The 20,348-nt window shown below is 46.9% G+C and overlaps 1 protein-coding gene and 1 long non-coding RNA gene across 2 annotated transcripts in view; both read right to left on the reverse strand.

Moving 5' to 3' along the window:
• Positions 1–3,546, reverse strand: part of LOC126474300 (uncharacterized) — a 175,845-nt gene extending 172,299 nt beyond the window's left edge. Inside the window, exon 1 of the mRNA XM_050101766.1 lies at positions 3,414–3,546. Coding sequence (XP_049957723.1) covers positions 3,414–3,542 — 129 coding nt within the window. The 5' untranslated portion in view covers positions 3,543–3,546. The remainder of the gene's footprint in view (positions 1–3,413) is intronic.
• Positions 3,547–3,611: 65 nt separating this feature from the next.
• LOC126475370 (uncharacterized) overlaps positions 3,612–20,348 on the reverse strand; it is a 656,349-nt gene continuing 639,612 nt past the window's right edge. Inside the window, exon 4 of the long non-coding RNA XR_007586712.1 lies at positions 3,612–3,668. This is a non-coding gene — a long non-coding RNA (uncharacterized LOC126475370). The remainder of the gene's footprint in view (positions 3,669–20,348) is intronic.

Below are 20,348 nucleotides of genomic sequence, written 5' to 3' on the forward strand. Positions count from 1 at the left end.
CCTTAGTGTGTGTGTGTGTGGTGGGGGGGGGGGGCGGACTTTGTCTGATATTGTTCGTGCCTCAGGTACTTGATGTATGCACGCCTCTGTTTAAAAAGAATAGCTCGATGTAGTCATAGGGTCTTAGTCGCACACGTCTGCTTTCATGTCCTGCCGCTAACTCCCTGCTAATAACAACCTGTAGCTGTGATCCTGTTGTCAAATAGTCTGTGCAGTGTCTGGCATTGCGAGTTAATAAAATACACAGAAATATAAAATAAAAGATTAATGAATAATTTAAAAGGAAGGGTTCTATTCTGACACCTGTAACTGATGATGATGACAGAATTATGCTGAATAATTTTTATTCGAGAAAGGCCATCTTACATAAAGGGGAAGTGGTCCAACGATATTCGATTAAAATACAGACGCCATATAACCTTATCAGATGCAGTAAAGTTACGAGAATGGTAGCAAACTCCCCAAACTAAATAGTCATCAAAGTTAGGCGAAAATTGAGTCAATTTCGTGATCACAACACACGAAAGTTTAACAACTAAAAATAGTTCAGAGTTTAACATGATGATTCACAAATTAACTCAAACAATACGAAGAATAATAGCTCATCCTCGGCTTACTCTTAGTTAAATAAATCAAGCCAAAATAGTTAGTCCTACTCTGGATCACATTCAGACCTCTCTAAACACACTGGTGTCCGAAATTAAAGCAACAAACCGAAATTTTGAGAGGTTGCGTTTATTTAGCCACAAAACAGTATGAACAGGTGATAGTAAAGTAGAAACAATGTAAAGGGTAGAGAACGGAAGCAACTGCAACACGCATAACGGTAGACAAAAATATTCTTTCCAGAATGAGATTTTCACTCTGCAGCGGAGTGTGTGCTGATATGAAACTTCCTGGCAGATTAAAACTGTGTGCCGGACCGAGACTCGAACTCGAGACCTTTGCCTTTCGCGGGCAAGTGCTCTACCAACTGAGCTACACAAGCACGACTCACGCCCCGTCTTCACAGCCTTACTTCTGCCAGTACCTCGTCTCCTACCTTCCAAGCTAACTGGTAGAAGTAAGGCTGTGAAGACGGGGCGTGAGTCGTGCTTGGGTAGCTCAGTTGGTAGAGCACTTGTCCGCGAAGGGCAAAGGGCTCGAGTTCGAGTCTCGGTCCGGCACACAGTTTTAATCTGCCAGTACGTTTCAAAAATATTCTTTGTTTTTCTAATTTAACGCGAAACCCTACATTCCTCGAGGATAATGCACGACCGCGTGTTGCAGGTCCTGTACGGGGCTTTCTGGATACAGAAAATGTTCGACTGCCGCCCTGGCCAGCACATTCTCCAGATCTCTCACCAATTGAAAACGTCTGGTCAATGGTGGCCGAGCAACTGGCTCGTCACAATATGCCAGTCACTACTCTTGATGAAATGTGGTATCGTGTTGAAGCTGCATGGGCAGCTGTACGTGCACACGCCATCCAAGCTCTGTTTGACGCAATGCCCAGGCGTATCAAGGCCGTTATTACGGTCAGAGGTGGTTGTTCTGGGTACTGATTTCTGAGGATCTATGCACCCAAACTGCGTGAAAATGTAATCACATGTCAGTTCTAGTATAATATATTCGTCCAATGAATACCCGTTTATCATCTGCATTTCTTCTTGGTGTAGCAATTTTAATGGCCAGTAGTATATTATGCTTCTGGTGCAACAGCAACGGTGTGGTGTGCTAAGAACTGTTTCCCCAAGATGTAACCATCGCTGCTGGTATTTACTGTGAACACAGAGACGTCTTGCAGACGCAGTCTAATAACAAAATGGAAGAGTGCGTGAAGTGATGCTATTTCACGATAACTCCGACCCCCCCCCCCCCCCGCCTCCTCCGCATTCTGTTAGACTAACAACACTCTATAGGAGGAGCTGGGTTGAGAAGTGATTCCACAACCAACTTATTCACCTAATCTTGCGCTATCAGATTTTCACCTTTTTCGCTCTCTATCGAACACTCTTCAAGAAATTTACTTCCCAGGATGAAAATGCCTTTAAACATGTGTGAACGACTTCCTCGCCTCAAAACCATGTGCTTTTTACAATCGTGGAATCGGAAAGTTACTCCAGCGTCGGGGGACTGTTGGAAATAGTGCAGGAGAATATACACTGAAGCGCCAAAGAAACTAGTATAGGCATCCATATTCAGTACAGAGATATGTAAACAGACATAATAACGGCGCAATTGTTAGGTCTGTTACTGCTGCTACAATGGCACTTTATCAAGATGTAAGTGACAGAAGTGCAACCCGTCCGCAGATTGCTGCAGATTTCAGTGTTGGGCTATCAACAAGTGTTAGCGTGCGAACCATTCTACGAACATCATCGATATGGGCTTTCGGGTCCGAAAGCTCACTCGTGTATCCTAGATCACTGCATGACACAAAGCTTTACGCCTCGCCTGGGCCCGTCAACACCGACACTGAACTGTTGATGATGGGTACATGTTGTCTGGTCGGAAGAGTCTCGTTTCAAATTGTATCGAGCGTATGGACGTGTACGGGTATGAAAACAACCTCATGAATCCATGGACCCTGCATGTCAGCAGAGGACTGTTGAACCTGGTGGAGGCTCTGTAACGGTGTGGAGCGTGTGCAATTGGAGTGATGTGGGACCCCTGAAACATCTAGATACGACTGACAGATGACACGTGCGTAAGCATCCTGTCTGATCACCTACATTCACTGATGTCCACTGTGCACTCCGACGGATTGGGGCAATACCAGCAGGGCACTGGGACACCGCACACGTCCAAAATTGCTACGGAGTGGCTCTAGGAACACTCTTCCGAGTTGAAACACTTCCGCTGGCCACCAAACTCCCCAGACATGAACATTATTGAGCATATCTGTGATGCCTTGCAACGTGCTCTTCATAAGAGATCTCCAACCCCTCATACTGTTACTGATTTATGGACAGCCCCGCAGTATTCATAGTGTTAGTTACCTCCGGCACTACTTCAAACATTAGTTGAGTCCGTGCCATGTCGTGTTGCGGCACTTCTGCGCGTTTGCGGGGGGCTTACACGGTATTCGGCAGGTGTACCAGTTTCTTTGGTTCCTCGGTGTATTACTGATGGACTGAAGTCTCTGTTGTGTTTTAAATTTCCGGAGAAACGCTAGCAACTTATGGACCAAGCCAGTATTGTAGAGAGAGAAGGTATTGACAGTTTAATCATCATTTAGAAAGAATGAAGTTACGTGATTGATATTTTGTTCGTTTGCAGGCACTTGTCTGCAGATGCGATACACTTCGAAATCCCCGCGCCACAGCAGTGTGGCACTCCGCACGAAAGGACGATGCTGAATGACGAGTAGAGAGGGTCACGGCCGCACCACACGGGTAGCCCTGTCCCCTGGCCGCTGCGCGGCGGCTCACCTTGAAGACGTCTTCGCCGGCGACGGTGCGGCGGCGCTCCGGCCGAGGCGAGTGCTGGTTATGATGGGGGTGGGGGTGCGCGGGCGGCGCCGCCCCTTGCTGGCCGTCGGCATCCTTGGCGGGCGCCATCGCCTGGAAGATGTGCGCCATCTGCGACACCTTGGAACCGCCGCCGCCGCCACCGCCACCGCCCCCGCCGCCCGCGCGGCCCACGGCCGCCCCCGCGCCCCGCTTCTCCTCCATGCCGCCCCGCGTCTGAAACAGCGGCAACCGCCTCCGTGTCACAACCACACACACACACACCAGCACTCCTCTCCGTCAGTGGCGCGCAGCTACTTACCTGGACCCGGCCAAACAGACAGCGAGGTACTGCAAAACAATCAACAACGGTATATTATGCAGCTAGAAGCTTTCATTGTTATTTACAAAGTATTACGTTGCAAGATGCAGCAGAGGACGTTACTTCAGAACGGGCCACAATAACTTCTGGCATCCCTCAGGATTCCCTTGTTGGATTGCATCTTTTCCCAATATACAGGGTGATTCAAAAAGAATACCACAACTTTAGGAATTTAAAACTCTGCAACGACAAAAGGCAGAGCTAAGCACTATCTGTCGGCGAATTAAGGGAGCTATAAAGTTTCATTTAGTTGTACATTTGTTCGCTTGAGGCGCTGTTGACTAGGCGTCAGCGTCAGTTGATGCTAAGATGGCGACCGCTCAACAGAAAGCTTTTTGTGTTATTGAGTACGGCAGAAGTGAATCGACGACAGTTGTTCAGCGTGCATTTCGAACGAAGTATGGTGTTAAACCTCCTGATAGGTGGTGTATTGAACGTTGGTATAAACAGTTTACAGAGAATGGGTGTTTGTGCAAAGGGAAAAGTTCTGGACGGCCGAGAACGAGTGATGAAAATGTAGCACGCATCCAGAAAGCATTTGTTCGCAGCCCAGGAAAATCGACTCGCAGAGCTAGCAGAGAGCTGCAAATTCCACAATCAACTGTATGGAGAGTCCTACGAAAAAGGTTAGTTATGAAACCTTATCGTCTGAAATTGGTTCAAGCACTGTCTGCAGCTGATAAGATTAAAAGAATCGATTTCTGTGATTTTATCCTTGCTCAAATGGAAACAGGTGAATCTTTCGTTTCAAAGATTGTGTTTTGTGATGAAGCAACTTTCCACACTAACGGGAAAGTCAACCGTCACAATGTCTGTATATGGGGCACTGAGAATCCGCGGGAAACAACTCAGTATGAACGTGACTCGCCTAAGGTGAACGTTTTCTGTGCCATTTCAGCCAATAAAGTTTTTGGTCCCTTTTTCTTCGAAGGTGCTACTGTAACTGGACTACAGTATCTGGAGATGTTAGAGAATTGGCTGTTCCCTCAGCTCGAACAAGAAGCACAACAATTCATATTTCAGCAGGATGGAGCGCCACCACATTGGCACTTATCTGTCCGTAACTACCTGAACGTCAACTACCCGAGGCGATGGATCGGCCGCCAGGCAGCCCGTGACAGAGCACTTCATCACTGGCCTCCAAGAAGCCCTGATCTTACCCCCTGCGATTTTTTCTTATGGGGATATGTTAAGGACATGGTGTTTCGGTCACCTCTCCCAGCCACCATTGATGATTTGAAACGAGAAATAACAGCAGCTATCCAAACTGTTACGCCTGATATGCTACGGAGAGTGTGGAACGAGTTGGAGTATCGGGTTGATATTGCTCGTGGGTCTGGAGGGGGCCATATTGAACATCTCTGAACTTGTTTTTGAGTGAAAAAAAAAAAACTTTTTCAATGCTCTTTGTAATGATGTATAACAGAAGGTTATATTATGTTTCTTTCATTAAATACACATTTTTAAAGTTGTGGTATTCTTTCTTAATCACCCTGTACATCTACATCTTTTCTCCACAACGCCCAGTAAAAGCATGGGCAGCAGGAAATTTTCCAACCGGGAACAGGCGGTAATTCAGAAGCTGTAACCGTATCTCGATCCAGCATCTTATATGACACGGTTAGTGAGCCCACATGTGGATCCGGCAAACGACAGGAGGTTGAGAGAAATAAGAAGGAAGGAGAAAGATGCTCCACTAACGAAACAAAAAACCGAAAGACTGACGCTGCCGAACGTGGGTGGCAGCGGCACGGCGATACAGCATTCCACGTAGTCTATAGACCTGTGTTAATCTTCGGGTTAATTTAACTCGTCCCATGTTACACAGCATAAATTACGAAGTTGTCAAAGCATGTCTTTCTGATCCCGTAGTTCTTGAAACAACTGCATGACACTGTGCATGGGCGTCCCTACACATTTTTCTAAGAGGAGGTAACGGTTCGAAAGTTGCATGGTTTTACATAGCTGGTTCGATGAATTTGAAAGCATGTCTTAACCTACGAATTAAATTTGTCAAGAGGCGCACACGAAACTTAATGTTTGTCATCAGAAGATTAATATTTATTACTCTCAATATTTTAAAGTAGGTAACTGTGGTACCTAAACGGTAAGCATATTTCAATAGTACAGGCGTAGTACATCTTTTTATGTTTGACTCAACGATCTGAATTCACATCTTCGTATCATTCCACTCCAGATATCAAACGAGTTGTGGCGAAACAAGGTCTGTATCATTAGAGAGTTACAGAGGCGAGCGAGTATGCCGGGACTGCACCATAATTTAAGATTTGAATTAAAAGTTAAAGTTGCTTTTCCAAACTTTGACAGCATGTGCTTTAGTATATTAATGTTTAAACTGCCAAATCGCAGATTGATCAGATGAATATTTTTCCCTAAATACATCGTTTTAGGAAAAAGTGGTGCTAAATGATAAAGATAGGAAGCCAAAAATTGGTCATAATGTGGTCTGTCAAAATTCTTGTAAGAGCCGAATAACGGAACGTCTGATTCCAAATACTAGTGATTCGTAAGAACAGTACACAGCAGTTTCATAACGAATTCCACGTAGTACATTTTGTAACACCAATAGAAGTTTACATGTCTTCCTTTTTCGCTTCTGTGCACGTAATATAATCGCCACAGAAACTCCGCAAACTCAGACGTTACTTCTGAAATTGCCACGAGTATTATAAAGAAGCCAACAAAAAAAAACCACCACTCGAGCACACGATGAAAAGGAATCTCAACAGTTACGTTAACTGAGGTAACCGCCGTCCGCAGAGCGTTATGACAACGGGGAAACTGTATCTGTGAACGGCTAATCCGGCTCATGATGCACAGTCCCAATTGCAGGTATCCAGGAGGAACAAAAAAACGATTTATGTAAATTGAAGGTGGAGGGTGAGAAAGGAAAGGGAAGGAACTATTTATGTCCGCGGCATCGGGACTTTATGCGGTGACGAGTGAAAAGTGTGTGCCGGAGCGGGATTCGAACCCGAGATCTCCTGCTTATTAAGCAGTTGCGTTAACCGCTGTGCCGCCCGGACACACAGTGTTAATCGCAACTGCGTGGGCTATCTCGGCACGCCTCGCCGAACCACATTTCCACCTAGCGCCATCTATCCACAGTCTCTGTCCATGTCCTCCACGCTTCTTATTTTGAGATTCTCTCTGGAGGTCCAACGCAATTAAGCATCCTCCCTGAATGTGGTGGATTCTTTGCCCGTGGAGGCGAATCAACAATATGAATGTGTGGTGTGTCGTGGGTATACTGGTGAATAAGACATTGTGACCGTGACCGCGCATCTCCTCTGGTTGGCTGTTGCTGAGATAGCTCTTTTGTAAATAACTAGCTGTCAGTCGCTTTGTTATTCTGATCCCAGTAAAGAGTACAATGCGTAATCGTATTGAAGGCTATCAAGAAGTCTATTAACACGTCATTAAGCAATAGCTGAAGCAGAATTTCATACGATAGTCTTGCGGATCGCAAGCTGATTCTAATTGTAACCCATAACTACAGACCAGTATCACTTGTCAACTTGACGATGTGTGGCGTGTGATAGAGGATGCCCAACGTGCCACAGTACGATTTACTCCTGCCCCCCCCCCCTTCCTGTTACAATCGTGAATGGTCGGAAGCTCTAATTACTCAGATATTTACCACGATAGTCATTTGTCATTTCGAGAGCCGTATATGGGAGTAAGTGGGCAACGGCCTTGCCGCAGTGGATACACCGGTTCCCGTGAGATCACCGAAGTTAAGCGCTGTCGGTACTTGGATGGGTGACCATCCTGGCCGCCATGCGCTGTTGCCATTTTTCGGGGTGCACTCAGCCTCGTGATGCCAATTGAGGAGCTACTCGACCGAACAGTAGCGGCTTCGGTCAAGAATACCATCATAACGACCGGGAAAGCGGTGTGCTGACCTCATGCCTCTCCTATCCTCATACTCCTCGGAGGATGACACGGCAGTGGGATGGTCCCGATGGGCCACTTGTGGCCTGTAGACGGAGTGGTATATAGGAGTAAGTACACAGCTGAGACACTCCAGAATAGGTCTGACAACTGTTCTTTCGTGGATGAATTACATCTCCTTGTTTGTATGGTCACACTTCTTTGGTGACTGCTAGATTCTTTACGGTTCCTCATTGTCTACTCATCATCTGTACACTATGCATGAACCTGAACGCCTTGATCCGTGTCTCTCAGGATGTTATGTGAGAAAAGCGCGAGATGGGTTCCACATGAACGATGTTCGCGGAATCCATCCTGGTTGGCATGGATGTCCTTTTGTTCAAAAAATGGCTCTAAGCACTCTGGGACTTAACATCTGTGGTCATCAGCCCCTAGAACTTAGAATTACTTAAACCTAACAAACCTAAGGACATCACACACATCCATGCCCGAGGCAGGTTCAAAAATGGCTCTGAGCACTTTGGGAATAAACTTCTGAGGTCATCAGTCCCCTAGAACTTAGAATTACTTAAACCTAACTAACCTAAGGACACCACACACATCCATGCCCGAGGCAAGATTCGAACCTGCGACCGTAGCGGTCGCACGGTTCCAGACTGAAGCACCTAGAACCGCTCGGCCACAACGGCCGGCCCCAAGGCAGGATTCGAACCAACGACTGTAGCGGTCGCGCGGTTCCAGACTGAAGCGCCTAGAACCGCTGGGCCACAACGGTCGGCCTCGTTTTGCTCGAGATATCTCGTTATGTTTGCACTCAGAATATCATCTAGGATTCTACAGCACGTAGGCTTCAATGAAACTGGACAACAGTTTTGTGGTTTGACAGGCGTGACGTCTGCTTCCTTGCAACTACTGGACGCGGTTTTTTGTTCAAAGAATCTACGGCATTCTATGGTTAACATGGGAGCTAACTCCGCTGCAAATGCTGTACAGAATCTGTGTGTGTGGGGGGGGGGGGGGGGGGGGAGGGGGGATCGGGGGTGCCGCCAGGAGCCATTGAACGTCAGGGGCCCTGGACAAATGCCCTGGTTGCCCCAACCAGAGAGAGAGAACTTTGGTTATAGAGTGATAGTCACTACATAAGAGGAGTTGATTACTGATAGGTTTACTCGTGCGTTTCGTGTAAGAAATATCCTCACGCGCTAGACGATACCTCCCCGAGTATAGATCTACACTGAAGAGCGAAAGAAATTGGTACACCAGCCTAATATCGTGTAGGGTCCCGGCGAGCACACAGAAATGCCGAAACACGACGTGGCATGGACTCGACTAATGTCTGAAATAGTGCTGGAGGGAACTGACACCGTGAATCCTGCAGAGCAGTCCATAAATCTGTAAGAGCACGAGGGGGTGGAGATCTCTTCTGAGTAGCACTTTACAAGGAATCTCAGATAAACTCAGTACTGTTCATGTCTGAGGTGTTTGGTGGCCAGCGGAAGAGTGTTCCTGGAGCTACTCCGTAGGAATTCCGAACGTGTGCGGTGTCGCGTTGTCCTGCTGGAATTGCCCAAGTCCGTCTGAATGCACAATGGACATGAATCGGATATCTAGACGTATCAGGGGCCCCATACCACTCCAGCTGCACACGCCTCACACCATACAGAGCCTCCATAAGCTTGAACAGTCCCCTGCTGACATACAGAGTCCATGTATTCGTGTATCCATCCGTTCGATACAATTTGAAACGAGACGCGTCCGAGCAGGCAACATGTTGCCAGTCATCAAAAGTCCAATGTCGATATTGACGGGCCCAGTGTAGAGGCATAAAGCTTTGTGTCGTACAGTCACCAAGAATACACGAGTGGGCCTTCGGCTCCGAAAGCCCATATCGATGATGTTTCCTTGAATGGTTCGCACGCTGTTGATGGCCCAGCATTGAAATCTGCAGCAATTTGCGGCAGGCTGCACTTTTGTCACGTTGAAAGATTTTCAGTCGTCATTGGTTCAGTCCTTCTAGGATCTTTTTCCGGCCGCAGCGATGTCGGAGAGTTGATGATGTACCGGATTCCTGATATTCACAATACACTCGTGAAATGGTCGTACGGGAAAATCTCCAGTTCATCGCTACCTCGGAGATGCTGTGCCCCATCGCTCCTGCGTCGGCTATAACACCACTTTCAAACTCACTTAAATCTTGATAACCTGCCATTGTAGCAGCAGTAACCGATCTAACTACTGCACCAGGCGTAGCCGACCGCAGCGCTGTTTACATATCCCTGTATTTGAATACCCATGTCTATACCAGTTTCTTTGACGTTTCAGTGTAGTAACAGAAACGGTAAGTATGATTCTTAGACACACACAAAATAGCTCCACTTGGTATTTCAGCCCGAGCTGTGCCTGGCCTTTGTGAGGGACTCAGCAGTAAAGGGGCCCACCATTTGAAGCCAGTTACTTCAAAACGGTTCAAATGGCTCTGGGCACTATGGGACTCAACTGCTGAGGTCATCAGTCCCCTAGAACTTAGAACTACCTAAACCTAACTAACCTAAGGACATCATATACATCCATGCCCGAGGCAGCATTCGAACCTGCGACGTAGCGGTCGCGCGGTTCCAGACTGTAGCGCCTAGAAACGCGCGGCCACCCCTGCCGGCGAAGCCAGTTACTTCTCCAGCGCCTTCGGCTTTCCGCCCTTCTGGCGTTACTTTGTCGCAGTCCTTATCGCTAATGTTAGTGTTGGCGGCCGTGTGTTGTGTTGTTTTAATAACAAAGATAGACGACGCAGCCGTCTCGAGCGACACCGTTGTTCGGCACCTCTGTCTCCGTGGCCGCGGGAATGTGCTCGTCTCCTTGACTTCGAAGCGTTGACAGGTAGGGTAGTTACCTGCGGCGGACGTTTTGAATGGAACCTCTGGCACAGGACAAGCGGACACGTAAAGGGCTAGCAGCGTACCGTACGCAGTGTTCAGTTACGCGGGCGGTGGCGTGGGAGCTGATGGACGCGTTCCAGCGAGTGGAGCGTGGACACGCCAATTACAGGGGAAGTGTCGGCTCGCGTTACCGCCGCGGTTTTAGGCCACTCGGCCGGCGCCGCGGTGTCAGCCCAGCCTGTCAGCCGCCTGCACTCGGAATGCGTGGCGCGCTACGTGACCGATGCCTCCGCTGTCTGCCCGCATTGTCAAACACTACACACGGCCAGTAACGTGCCAACTAATATACGAGGGGGTTGAAAAGTTTGTAGTCTAACAAATAATGAGTATCAGAAATTTCATAATTGTAGTGAGCGTACTGTAAGACCTTCAGTACACACACCATCAGATTATTTGACTTGTCGCTCTAACGAAGTAGACGAGTGTCAGCAATATGTCTCGTGGTCTTATCGTGGCGTGTTTATCTTCTGCCGTTAGGTCAGACGATAGAAATGCCACGTGCACACTTAGAGTAGCAGATTGACGGTGACCAACTTTAAACAGAACTTGATTAATTTTCACACACATTTATTAAAATAATAAAAAGCATAGATATTACGTAACTTGATTCTGGATGCTGTTTACAATTGACAATCTGAAGTTCCTTTGGTCTTGGTACGTTAATCTTATTCTCACACATCTCTGATACTTGACAAAGTGTCTATACATTTCTCTTCATGGCTATGTACAGGAATATGATAATCTTATTAGGCGCAGACTGAAACTTGACTGCAGACTAATGCAGACTGACTAATCGGAGGTCTGGACACTCGTTATAATACCTCGCGCGTTCATGTATCACTGCGCGAGTGTGATCCGCGAGGAGAAGAGATTCTACGTTAGCAGCAATCTCATTGGCTGCGTTACATATTAATACGCGGATCGGTGGAAGCAGTCTTTGGTCCGTCTCTATGGCAGCGCCATCTCGTAGTGCGGAGCCGGACGAGCGCTGCGCCTGCTGCTGTTCGGCTTAGTGGGGCGTGCTCTAGTGGTAAAGTTGTGTACGCGCTGACTACGCGGAACTATGTACACAACCATAATACCAATTTATTTTTCAATATAATACCCGTGTACACTAATACACTTGCGGGCACGCTCAGGTAACTTGTGCAAACCATTCAAATAAAAGCTCTTCCATTTTGAGTCCAACCAAGCGTTTACGGTATCAATCACAGGATCATCATTGTCTAATCGTCGTCCTTTGACGTCTTCTTTTAGGTTTGGGAAATGAAAAAAGTCTGTTGGAGCCAAATCTGGAGAATATGGCGGATGACTTAACAATTCGAAGCCGCAGTCACGAAGAGTTTCGAACGTAGCTAAGGCTTTGTCCTGATGCAAAAGAACTCCGTGCGCTGATTTTCCGCGCCTTTTTTTCTTTTATCACTTCTCTCAAACGGCGCAGGAGGGTTCGATAGTATGATGCATTGATAGTTATTCCCTTTTGCAAGTAATCCACCATAATTACCCTTCTGCATCCAAGAAGACCGATGCCATCACCTTAACTGCTGATTTTTGCACCCAGAATTCTTTTTGGGGGGCAGGGGATGAAGCATGTTTCCATTGTGTGACTTGTTTTGTGCCAGCTTCAAAGTGGTGAGCCCAGATTTCGTCCACTGTCATACACCTTGCAAGAAAGCCGTCTTCATCCGCTTCATAGTGGCGAACGATTTCTTCACAAAATTTCACATACATGCACAGGCTGCCGTCTCTGATCTGGATTCAAGTCTTTCGGGACCCACCGAGATTAAACTTTCCGCATTTCCAAAATATCCACAACAATGTCATGAGCACGCCCATGGGAGATTCCAAATGTTGTTTCAATGTGCTGCAACGTTGTTCGACGCTCCTGCAAAATCGTATCGTGAACTGCAATCACTGTTTCATCAGTGGCAACGTGACAGGCCTTCCGCTCCTTGACGCATCTTCCACACTCGTTCTTCCGTTTTTGAAGTCTGACACCCATTTTTTTCACTGTTGCTTAAGACGGAGCGCCGTCCTTAAGCGTATTCCGCATGTCCTCTGCAATTTCCTTGGGCGTCATTCCTTTCAACTGAAGATATTCAATCACAGCGCGGTTTTTGATTCTCTCGATATTCGCCATTTTGCTTACATTACACTATACAACGCATCTAGCGGCAAAACTAACGATGGAGCCGCGAAATTTGACTTGCATACTCACAAAGGGTCACCATAAAAGTAGGTGGTGGTGGTGTTTGTGCAAGACATTACGGTAAATATTTCAGGCTAGAAACTTTCGACCGCCCCTCGTATATAAAGTATCTTGTGTGAACATTATAACGGGGGGTGGGGGGGGGGAGACAGAGACAGAGACAGAGACAGAGACAGAGACAGAGACAGAGACAGAGACAGAGACAGAGACAGAGACAGAGACAGAGACAGAGACAGAGACAGAGACAGAGACAGAGACAGAGACACAGACACAGACACAGACACAGACACAGACAGAGAGAGAGAGAGAGAGAGAGAGAGAGAGAGAGAGAGAGAGAGAGAGAGAGAGAGAGACAGAGAGAGACAGAGAGAGAGAGACAGAGAGAGAGAGAGAGAGAGAGAGAGACAGACAGAGAGAGAGAGAGAGAGACAGAGAGAGAGAGAGAGAGAGAGAGACAGAGAGACAGAGAGAGAGAGACAGAGACAGAGAGAGAGAGAGACAGAGAGAGAGAGAGAGAGACAGAGAGAGAGAGAGAGAGACAGACAGAGAGAGAGAGACAGACAGAGAGAGAGAGAGACAGAGAGAGAGAGACAGAGAGAGAGAGAGAGAGAGACAGAGAGAGAGAGAGAGAGACAGAGAGAGAGAGAGAGACAGAGAGAGAGAGAGAGAGACAGAGAGAGAGAGAGACAGAGAGAGAGAGAGAGAGAGAGACAGAGAGAGAGAGGAGACCAGAGAGAGAGAGAGAGGAGAGAGACAGAGAGAGAGAGAGACAGAGAGAGAGAGAGACCAGAGAGAGAGAGAGACAGAGAGAGAGAGAGACAGAGAGAGAGAGACAGAGACACAGAAAGACACAGACAGAGACAGACACAGACAGAGACAGACACAGAGACAGACACAGACAGAGAGAGACACAGAGACAGACACAGACAGAGAGAGACACAGAGACAGAGACAGAGACAGAGAGAGACAGAGCTTGGCTAAAAGGAATGAAAACGTTATTTCCGTCGTCACCTTCAATAATGTTGCGAAATGAACGGAACTCTTTGCTACAATGTGTGGCTTGACTGGCTTCATGCACTCCATCAAGAGTTCTCTCCTTTGCCTAGCCTCTCCGTCTTCCGACGTCATTATATATATTCCGGTTTTTACTGTATCTCGCACATTAAGCAAGTAACAATTTAAAATCGTAGTTTAACGACGAATGTGATGAAGTATGTTTATCCTGTCGTCCAAATTAATCTGCATGCACACCTCTGCATGAAGAGATGGTACGATCTGTGAAAAATAGTTTAAGTCCATCATTTCACTTCCTTGTAGTACACCACTTCTCTCTTTTGTTCTCAGTGTCGTAAGTACGACGTGCCTTTTCCATACTTAAAAGTAATTTGTAGACTATACAAATGGTTACTGAAAAGCGTGCCTCCATTTTTCCAACTCTGCTTGACAAATTTCTCGGTGCCCGAAGTCCTCTTTACTACAGAAAATCATAATAATTGAAGGTTATAATTAACAGAGACGACGACTGTAGGTGTCGATCGTAAGTTGGCGGTAAAATGTTTCAAATTAAGATTTTGTACTGGTCTGTTTCACATCAAAAGCATCTTTACAACAGGTACTTAACTTTTTATGAAATATAAACACCTGTCTAGGAAACTTACCCAGCAGCCGTCAGCTGTGTTGTTATTCGGGAGTGTAAAAACGCACAATAATTGGCATTTAGTTTTTCCACATTATTTTAGCCCGATATAACAGAAGTTCCAACTCCGCCCTAATAATATTCTACAGCTCTTGCTCTGTCCAGTGTCTTAGTACTTATCCCTTTATATCGTCTTGGCCTTTCTTCTAATTAAAGATTTCCAGATATTCCTCTCCTTCACGGATCTGCGGCGAATCACCTCATTTTACATTTTATCAGCTCAATTTACAACATTCTTCTCCGATACCTTCTACTACCACTCCGCGAGCCACCTTACGGTATGTGGCGGTATGTACCTTGTCTATCACTATCACTTCCCTTTTTCCTACTCCAGACCCAAGTATTTGGCCGGATGAATGAATGCCAGTAATTCTCCGTGAGACCTCGGATCCCTAATTTTATCTTCATGGTCTTTTCGCCTAATAAACGCAAGCGGAAGCAGTGTGTTGGTTGCCTCTTCTAGAAACGTAGCCACTCTTAATTTTATCAGTAGAGGACATCACGATGTAGAACGCCTCTCTTGGAGCGTCTGCAACTGGAGTTGGCTGAATATGTCCGCGACTTTCGCGCTGGCTTAAGGAGCCTGTGACGAAACGCGCTGCTATTCTTTGGATCTTCTTTACTTCCTCTAACAGCCCTATCTGGTACTGAACCCAGATTATCGAGCAATATTCGAATATTCGGCAGTCGAGGGTTTTGTAAGCTGCCTTCTCTCTGAGTAAACGACACTTCCCGACGTTTTTCCCAATGAACCTCAGACTCTTATACGGCTCATCTGGTTTTATGTGGTCGTTACACTTTAAACCGCTCCGTACGCATACTGCTTGATATTTAATGGATTGGATTGCTTCCAATGATTGTTCTGCTATCGCGTAACCGTACAATAACGGGTCTTTCTGCCTATTATGAGCAATACGCTGCATGTGTGTATATTGAAGATCAACTGCCATTCCCTGCACCAAGAGCCGACCCTCTGCAGGTCGTCCTGTATTTTTCTACAATTTTCTAACGTTCTGACTTCTCTGTACGCAACAGCATCGTCCACGAATAGCATCATGGGACATTCGGCGTTATCTGCTAGTCATTTATATGTACTGTGAAAAATCAGGAGCACTATACCCTTCCAGGATCTTCTCCTAGTCTAAATCTCTACATATTTTGATTTTAGCAGCCCTCTCTTTTTACAGAAAGCTATTTTCCCAGTTTAATCGTTGCTACTTTCCCTGCATTCGACCTTCCTTGCCATTCTTCCCATTTCCGGCACAGCAATTCTCATCCACCTGCTGAAGAGCCTCTTGTCCAAGAATACCATTTACTATTCTACACGCCCACCTTTTGCGCAGACAATTAACCTCTGTGTTCTGCTTGTTGTGCATGTTCTGGCCATCAGCTGGCACCCTACTAGCATGTTAGTTCCCCCTGTTCGCCTCATTTCCCGCACTGCCTCTTCAGTGCACAAGGCCACCTGATACTGGTCTCGTGAAATATTCTTTCAGTGTTGACTACATCAATCTGCCTCTGATAAGAGGGACAGATTATCTCTTTATCCCGATAGCTGATAACACACCGCACTGTAAACGGTGTACCACTACTACCAGGCTGTTCGGTAACCATCCATCGCTGACCAAGTCACAGCAGTGAAGTAAGTAGTCTATAAGTGCCAGCATGTTGTGTGGAATCACCATAGTAACCTAGGTTGACGTGGAAACTTGACTGAAAGGCCGAAAAGAGTTATGTTTGACCACAACCATACCACGAATGAAGTTCAACAATTTATAGGTGCATGAACATGGTGGAGAACCAACAGTAAACCAACTGCAGCCACTTAAGACGGCGTAAGAAGAGACCCTAAGCGGCTGGGGCGGGACACACGTGCCAATGACAGTCCGTTTCAAGCCTGACAAGATAGCTGCCGCCAGCCTCACTGCTCACTATGAATGGACAGCCTCCCAGAGGGTGCCTAAAAGAGAGGAGTTTTTGTCCTATGACATTTACTCCAAAATAATGGGTTGAAAGTTATAACTGGGGCAAGAGAAAAACTGGACTTGCCCAAGCAAGGCAGGATAAAATAACTTATATGTGCTAATAGATCTAGCGATGTTTCTTCTTGGTCCTAGCTCTTGGCACCCTATCTATGATGCATTGCCAATCCCCCGGAATGAAGATCGGATGGGAATTAATCAGAGCTACACTTTTTTTAGATACGACGTTGTGCAGGTTTGCAGCTGCCCAATCAAAGTCATATGGTTAGTGGGGAAGAAGAGGTTTGGGAGCATCGGGAAGGGTAAAAGGATATGGATGGTAGAGGTACGGATATGTACCATCTCGCAGCGACTCCGCTAGCATGTCCATCGCCAACTTAGCAGGTGGTCATGTTTGCCATGTTTGGCAGCCTCCTCTCGGACCATAGCAGTGACAGCAGCGACTTGTGCTGCCTCTTCGTCGTCCCCTTCTTACGGCTCCTGTACCACCTCCTCCATTTCCTCGACAACCTCTACAGCAACCTGCGTTTCCGCGTCGGCCAGAGAGGCGGTCGTCAGTTTCCGCATCTGCCCCCTTCCTAATGGGAGTCAGCGCCTCTGCGAGTTGCAAAGGTCTAAGCCTCCGTCAGATGCCACACCTGACGGCGCGCCTCTTCCAATTTCGCCCTCAGGGGCGCCCTCTCCTCCGTGATGGCGGATTTAAGGGCTGCAACGGCGTCGTCCGTGGCTTTCTGCAGCGATTCGCAGAAACTACCGTAGTCTCCTTCGCGGCGGCGAGGCCCGCTTCCCCTTCTTGGATAGGGGGCGGGGCGGCCGCCTCGCCTTGTTGGGCCACTTCTCCAGGTTTAGCGGCCTCAGTCTTCTTATTCCGCTTCTGTTTGCTCCAATTCTTTATGTAGCTGCAACGACGATGGTTTGCAGCGTGTGCGCCGCCGCAGTTGACGCACTTCGGAGCGGCATCTCGCGGCTTATTACAGTCGCGTATAAGTCATGTGCCTTCGCACACGTCATGCACGCGACAGTATTGCTGCAGGACTCTGCTACATGGCCAAGCTGTCGGCATTTGTAGCACTGTTGCGTCTTCATCATCTTCTCGCTCTCATTTCCGCTTCGCATTTCATCGGCCAGGTGCTCCAGTAGGACGGTGAGAAGGCGAGATGTTGACTTCCCCTTCACTTCGCCTACCTTGCCATGTCCAGCCTTGTCTGCGACGTACAACAGCGACATCGACAGCGGCGAAGTTACCTACAGCGAGTCCAGCAGCGGTCTCGTGCCGCCAGCGAGCGCAGGTCCATCTTTATACCTGTTTTCGGGCGAACCCTGCGAAGAGAACTCCATACAATGCACTTCAGGGGTCGTGTACCACGCAAAAGGCCTCTCCTCACAACTGCGCGTAAAGAATCACGTCTTCAGTGGGCTAGTAGCTGGCGCGGGACGTGCAGCGCAGTCCGCAGCCATTTTGCCTTCGTTCAAGTGACATTTAACAGTGTAGTGCACCGATACCTGTGGGGAGGATTTAGTTCAGCCTAGAGATGGCACTGTAACGTTCTGAGGGTGTTTTCCGTACCATAACTTTGGCCAACTCATTCAGGTTAACGTTTATTCCTTCATTCTCGGTGATTACGTGTTGCCCTTTTTTTACCTCTTCGTAATGAGCATGCTGTGGACACTCCCGTCTTCCAAAATGACAAGAGCCGTGTTAACAGGGTTACACGAATACGTTCTCCATTTGTCCAACACCAAATTAGACACCCCATCGCGTGCTTCGAGTGCCCTATCAACTATCCGGTCTTAACCCTTTGGAAAACGGGACTATGTGGAATAGCGGGCGAGACGTAGAAGACCATCCCCCCAGTCTGGTGGCTCTACGAGATCCATCGTGAACGAGTGGTTTCCGCTGAAATGAACTGAAGTCATTATCGGGCTAAAATGGGAAATCAACAATTGTCGGAAGATCTGAGTCTGCATATAAAGTCAAAACAATCTTCGGTGAAATTAAAAGCGAGGGCGCTAGTGTTAAGTGTGCAATGGGAACTTCACTGTTAAACGCAAACGAGGAACTGGATAGATGGAAACAGCAAACTGAAGCCATCTACAAGGAGGAACTGTCTGATGACGCGACAGAAGAAGAAACTGGAGTCCGTGTGGAAGACAAAGGAGATCCAGTATTACAATCAGAATTTAATTCTGTTTTCGGAGACTTTGAACCAAATGAGGCAGAAAGGGAAGACAGCAATCCATTGGAACTTCGAAAATCATTGGGGGTAGTGGCAACGAAACGACTATACAAAGTGGTGTGCAGAACCTATGCATCTGGAGAGTTACCATCACACTTTCAGAATACCATCAGCTTAACGAAGAAGATACTACGGCCAGACAAGTGCGACAACTTTCGCACAATCAGCTTAACAGCTCACGTATCCAAGTTGGTGGCACGAATAGCATACAGAAGAGTGGAAAAGAAAACAGACTCTGTTAGATCACTATCAGTTTGGCCTTCGGACAAGTGAGGGCGCCAGAAAGGCATTTCTGAAGTTGCGGTTGATAATGGAAACAAGAGTGAAGAAAAATCAAGACACGTTCATAGGATTTGTGGACGTGGAGAAAGAGTTCGAATATGTAAAATAGTGCAAGATCTTCGGAATTATGAAAAAATAGAGGTTAGCTGCAAGGAAAGACGATTAATTTACAATATGCAGAAGAACCAAGAGGGAATAATAAGACTGGAAGACCAAGAACGAAGTGCTCGGATTAAAAAGGGTGTAAGATAGAGATGTAGTCTCTCGCCGCTACTGTTCGACCCATACATCAAAGCAGCAATGACGGAAGTAATACATGTTCAAGAGTGGGATTAAGATTCTTTGTTAATGATAAGATTCGCTGATGACACTGCTACGCTCAGTGAAACTGTAGAAGAATTACAGGACGGGTAGAATAGAATAAACAGTCTAAGGAGTACAGAATATGGACTGGGAGTAAACCTAAGAAAGATGAAAGTAATGAGGAGTAGCAGGAAAGAGAATAGCGACCAATTTTGCATCAAAATGGATGACCACGAATTAGGCGGATACCCACATTGTGCACGAAGCAAAGAGGAAATAAAACACAGATTAGCAGAGAACGACTGAAGTTTGCTAGTATGAAACATACGCCTTAATCTGGGGAACAAATTTCTGAGAATGAACGTTTGGAGCACAGCACTACGCGGTATTGAGTCATGGGCTGCGGGGCAACAGGAAAAGAAGAGAATCGAAGCTTTTGAGATACGCTGTAGATGTATGCCGAAAATTAGGTGTAGTGATTAGCGAATGAGGAAGTTATCCGTAAAATCGCCGAAGAAAGGAACCCATGATATACACTAACAGGAAGAGACAGAATTATGGGAAATGTGTTAAGGCATCAGGGGATAACTTCCACGGTACTGACCCGTTCGTAGTCTACTTTCACTTCTCCCTTTGAATCCACGACACAGAACTTTTTAGTGTGTGTGCCAGCAGAAAGCCTGCTCCTGCTCTGACTATCGTCGCGTAATGTAAAATTCGGTTCACTACGTGGCAAGCACTGTAACCGTTTAATTTTGCAATAGGAAAGTACACATCACTTTGTGCATTCTGTACCAGAGCCTCCGCTGTGGTTTCCACGAGAGGATTCTTCAAGGTATTACGACCATTTTGTTGTGACGGTTGACTCAGCACTGTATGACAGAGCAGCTGTGAACACACCTGTGTGGTTTCGTGACCCGCTTCACAGCTTTTTCTAACACTGCTCTTGTTGTTGTATCTGCATTCTTCAGCGGCCAC

This window comes from Schistocerca serialis, chromosome 4 (assembly GCF_023864345.2).
Source record: "Schistocerca serialis cubense isolate TAMUIC-IGC-003099 chromosome 4, iqSchSeri2.2, whole genome shotgun sequence".
NCBI classification, from domain to species: Eukaryota; Metazoa; Arthropoda; class Insecta; order Orthoptera; family Acrididae; genus Schistocerca; species Schistocerca serialis.